Source organism: Ictalurus furcatus, chromosome 27 (genome assembly GCF_023375685.1).
Source record: "Ictalurus furcatus strain D&B chromosome 27, Billie_1.0, whole genome shotgun sequence".
Lineage (NCBI taxonomy): Eukaryota > Metazoa > Chordata > Actinopteri > Siluriformes > Ictaluridae > Ictalurus > Ictalurus furcatus.
Genome location: NC_071281.1, coordinates 5,293,025 through 5,298,622, shown reverse-complemented (window position 1 = coordinate 5,298,622; position 5,598 = coordinate 5,293,025). Strand labels below are relative to the sequence as shown.

Sequence of the window (5,598 nt, the reverse complement as noted above, 5' to 3'; positions counted from 1 at the left end):
TTATAACCCTTCCCAGATTGCTGAGCAACAGTTGCTTCTCTGGAGTCATGGCTGATGTCCTTTCTTCTTGGCATGATGTAGACATACACCTGAGTGCTACAAAACACCAAAATGCCAAAAGTTCTTCTTCATTAGTAACACCTGCTGCTAATTTCTCTCTTATTGACTGTGGAAGTAGGAAACGTTATTTTATCCCACCTGCTTTCTGAATGGTGAGGACCACACAACTGCTATTTAGGCCCTGATATATAAAAACACAGAACTGAAGGAGGGTGTACTTTCTTTTTCACATGACTGTACCTGCACTGAGAATTGCATCAGTAACACACACACGCATGTTCATACACACAATGTTAATTAACACTATAGGAGAATTCCCCAACTTCCATTAAATCAGGTCATGTGTGCGTGCGTGTGTGTGTGTGCTCTGGTTTAAAGGAGAACAGTAATTAAGAGCATGCCATTACTGATATGCCATTTTTCTATGCAGAAGTGCAGCAGCCACCACAGGCCTGTCCTATTTATACAGAAACACACCCACAGACACAGACACACGCAGACCACAGACCACACACACAGTCTTACAATCTTTGATAGGTTTTCAAGAAACTGCTCATTCAACTAATTATTCAATCAGCCAATCAGATGCAGCGTTGCAAAGAATAGACTCATACCAGCTCTGTGTGTGTGTTTCTTGAGCAGGGTGACTGTTTTCTATCTAGGCCCGTGGGGTTACCATGGTAACCAACAACAGACATTCAAATCCAGGATCAATAGTGATCTATAACCCCCCCCCACACAGTTCATTGGTCTACAGGGATCAGTATATATATCTCTGTCTGTGTGTGTGTGTGTGAAAGAGAGAGAGAGAGAGAGAGAGAGAGAGAATGAATACATTCCATATAATTGCACACTGAAGCATAAATATCCCACATGGTGGTGAGTGTATGTGTGTGGGGGGGGGGGGGGATTCCTGTGGACAATAATCCTACAAACAGGTGCCACTGTTTTAGCTGCCATAAGTGTGTTTCACTGCCCCCCCCCCAACACACACACACAATGGCAATTCACTCCGTGTGTGTCTGCGTGTGTGTGTCTCCAGTCAGTATTATATACACATTAATTAATCTACATTCAAATTCTATGCAAATGTATTTAAATGAAGAATAGACACACAAACTGAGGTTTAGTCAGTGTAATAAATCCTGAATGTGAGGAGTGTGAGGACGGAACTGTGACTAACACACCTGTAACACACACACTGTATGATAATTACACCAGGTGTACTATAAGTAAGGACAGGTGTAATAAACTCCTTCTCCTGTAATAAACCCCTCTTCCTGTACTAAACTCCTCCCTGTCATAAACCCCGCCTCGGCTCTTCTTTCTCAAAAAGCAGTTCCAACAGAACCACAACCATAAAATCCAACAGAACCAGAAATGAAAACTCCAAATATTCTACAATAATCTGGCAGAACCCCAGTCAGGAAATCTGGCAGAACCGCAGTGAAGTAACTGATAGAAACGTGAGCGTCGTGTCCAACAGAACCGCAGGACAGCGACAGCACACAGAGAGCAGAGCGAGGAACAGAGTGAGGAACAGATGGTCTCAGACAGACAGAGTAAGAGAACCGTGTAGAGAAATAGATGTATATTACAGAATAAACGTTCTGATGGAACGCAGCATTAATCAGAAGGTGTCAGTGTGGTTCTGTCTGATTGGCTTCCTGAACACTCAGTACCTGTCTTTCCTCTCACTGGATTCAGTTCAGAAGCTTCAGTTAAAGTCTCTTTACCAGCTGAACTGAATTAAATTAACATCAAATTAAGTGTAAAACTAAACAACACAGAACCAAACAGCACACAGAACCCTGGGATAGTATTATACTGTCAACATGCTGGCTCTCACAGATCAGATCAGATCAGATCAGATACGCTAGTGATATCAGTTTGAAGCAGACATGAACGAGCTGAGATAGCGCAACTGTACTGAACTCAACTATACTGTACTGAACTGAATTATACTGAACTGAATTGAATTATACTGAACTGAACTGAAGTGAGACTAAAGATTTTAAAGGATTTTTAGCTCCAAATATTTTGTAACAAGGTTCAAAAAAGTTATAACTATGACATTTACATTGTCTAAAACACTGATCTGGAATCAGTTTCTGATATTTAATAACTTCTAAAACCACGACAGAGGAAACTAATTACACATACACCTGAAGTGCTGATCTGGGATCAGTGTTAGTGTCTGTTTATTAAGGCATTATGTTTCCTTCATAATGCCTCATTCATTATATACATTAACACTGCTGATCTGGAGTCAGTTCATTCTCCACTGAGAAATTATCATCATCACTAATAATAGTAATAATAATAATAATAATAATAATAATAATATCTCAGATTAGCAGTAACACTGCACTTGTTCTATATCTCCTTCTCATCTCTCTAGCCTCCTCCACTCCACTCAACTCTGAAAGCTCTGCTAGGGACTCACGTGCTGACATCAGCAACCACACACACACACAGACACACACACACACACACCCCAACTCAGACCAGCAGGAGCCCTCACACATCCACACAGCACCCTGGCTTCAGACCTCCATCACATCACATGTGGCTTAAACACACTAATAATAATAATAATAATAATAATAATAATAATAATAATAGCATGAATGATGCTGGTTCCAGTAGAGGGTCTTAATAAAAATTAAAGTTCTTTCAGGAACCATTAATGTTTCCAGAACCTTTGCAATAAGGTCCCTACAAGATTTCAAAATCATTTTGTGTTCACAAAGTTCTCTCTCTCACACACACACTCCTCTGTATAGTAATTAAAGCTGTTAATGAGAGAAGGCACAAATGCGAGATAACACAAGTTCTCTGACTCACTACTACTTAACGCACGCGCGCGCGCACACACACACGGTTTCTGAAGGATATGGCCACTCTGTGATCTTCTTGGCATACTTCCGGACCACGTTGTCCTCGCTGAACAGGAAGAGAGAGCGGTTGACGGTGAGACAGTTTTGGCGCACGGGGATGGGGTTATACAGCGCCATGGTGCGCGCTCTCTGCGCCATTGACTGCTTGTACACGCGCTGAGTTCCCTGCCTGCTTCCGCCCCGGGCCACCGAGCCCCCACCGGGCACTCCGGGCTCTCCGAACCGCGCCATCCTGCACACACACACACACACACACACAAATAAACACACAAGCAAACAGCGCCGGTACGGAGATGCGGGAACCCCACACCTCCGCACTCACGGACACAAGGCAAATAAAACGGGGGGGAAAATAATTTCAGCGAGCTGCGCGCGCATCACATAACACCGCGATCAAATATCAAAGGGAAGAGTTCGCGTGCACACCGCTACAGTTACGGGAAGCCGTCCTGTCTCGCGCTATAAAACAAAAATGAAGAAAAGCACGAACCCGTGAAACGCTGCTGCTGCTTATCTTCTTCCTCCTCCACAGCGCTGTGTCCTTATCCTCATCACTCAGCTGCTCGCTCCTGAACCTCCGCGCACCCCGAGCCGTGGAGATACCGCCCCTCTCAGCATCGCGATACCGAACACCGAGTCACCGAGTCACCGAGTCTCCCTCCCAGCGAGCGCGAGCGCACTGAGCGCAGAACAGGGCGGAAAACACCGGCAATAATTTATTTAATTCTGTAACATCCGCAGCGGCTGATGAGGAGAAAAAGGAGGAGGAGGATGACGAAGATGATGATGATGATGATGTGGATATCCAAGTCCAAACTCTCCGGTACCGGATGGAGCTCATTCACCACAGCGTGCGCTCAGGAAATTACGCTTTTTTTCCCCTCCACTCCGTTTCTCCTAATGGCGATGGGTGGTGCGGGCGCGCGCTCGGGAACAGGAAAGGGGGAAATAATAGTAATAAAAAATAAAAACCGCACCGAAGTCAGATTGTGATGCTCTTGTTATATATTTTCTCTCGCGCCACAGAGCCAGAGAGAAAAAAGGCGGAAAATAATCCGCATCGCTTCACATCATGAGCGCGTGGGGTTTGTGGCGCGAGCTCGAGTCAGGAGCGCGCAGAGGAACCAAGGAACCGAGCTACAGGAACACCCCTCCTCTTCCTCAACGCATGCATATCTATCTCTCTCTCTCTCTTTCTCTCTCTCTCTCTCTCTCTCTCTCTCTCTCACACACACACACACACACACACACACACACTCACTCACTCACTCACACACACCCCTCCTTAAAAACCCTGAGCTGTTTTCCCTTCCGTGATGTGGCTCGCGCTTCGGGGAAATATCACCGAATAGTATAAGAAGAAGAGGATGATGAAGAGTTTGGTAACTGATCAGCTAAAAATCCACAGAATCCGGAACCTCACAGTGATGCTCTTCTCCACACACTCGGTCGGGTTGCCAGATTGATGTGACTGTTTCCGGTTTAAAACCCGCCCAGTTCGGTCTGAAACATCTCCACACTGTAACCCAATTATACCTGAAGAGCTTTAGATCCAGTAACACACTCCATATGTGAGTTCCAGATGCGGGTTTCCAGACTGGTATAAAGGCACTGGTGTGTTAGTTTTAACCAGTTCACTGTAGAGTTTAGGGTTACGGTTAGGGTTAACCATACTCACACAAACATTATTTATTCCAATTAAACTAAGAATTAAACACATTTCACACAATACTAGTGTTCTTACTGTGTTAAACGTCTGTCTCACTCTGTTCAGTAAACATCTCACAGCTGGCAGCAAGATGCAGGGTTGCCAGATTGGGCAGATTCTGGTGAGTCAGATTAAATTCTGGTGTGTGTGTGTGTGTGTTCATTCCAGAAGCACAGCATCGTAGTGATGATGTCAGAAAAGGGAGTGTTCCCAATAAAGAAGAGGTGGAGGGGTGAGTGGCGGGAAAATGGCCAGAAGAGCACACACACACACACACATTACTGGACATGATATCCTATCTCAATGTCAACGAGAGAGACTTGTGTATTAGAACCGACTGTAAGTGTGTGTGTTTGTACATCATTGTTATTCAGGGAGCATTCACATGGCAGCCCTGAAGGAAGCACCCAGTACTTCCCGCCTCCACACACCCACACACACACCCACACACACACACACACACACACACACACCTGCCTTTTTACTTAAATTACTCTCCTTGCTAACACAGAGAGTGACAACACGAGAGAGAAGAAAGCAGCACTGCTGGTCTCTGAGGAAACAACACACATATTCTCACTCTATATTTATATATAGTCATGTGAAAAAACAAGTACACCCCGTGGAAATTGTTGGCGCTTTTTTTTTTTATTAAACATATTTGGACAAGCAAAAAAGGTTGTTGATGCCTATAAGTCTGGGAAGGGATTTAAAAAGATCTCCAAATTATTTGAAATACATCATTCCACTGTAAGGGAAATCATCTACAAATGGCACAGATTTCCAGGACCAGCCGTCCCAGCAAATTCAGCCCAAGAGCAGACCATCTGATGCAAAGTCTCCAAGAACCCCAAAATTTCATCACAGTATCTGCCAGTAAGTCTTGCAGCTGTTCGTGTCAAAGTGCATGCTTCTACAATCAGAAAGAGA

At 44.5% G+C, this 5,598-nt stretch overlaps 1 protein-coding gene across 1 annotated transcript; it reads right to left on the bottom strand.

Moving 5' to 3' along the window:
- Nucleotides 1-2,780: 2,780 nt before the first annotated feature.
- Nucleotides 2,781-3,208, bottom strand: LOC128602645 (voltage-dependent P/Q-type calcium channel subunit alpha-1A-like). The gene has a single exon (XM_053616552.1). The coding sequence runs from the start codon at nt 3,189-3,191 to the stop codon at nt 2,910-2,912; it is 282 nt and encodes a 93-aa protein (XP_053472527.1). The 5' UTR covers nt 3,192-3,208; the 3' UTR covers nt 2,781-2,909.
- Nucleotides 3,209-5,598: the final 2,390 nt, after the last annotated feature.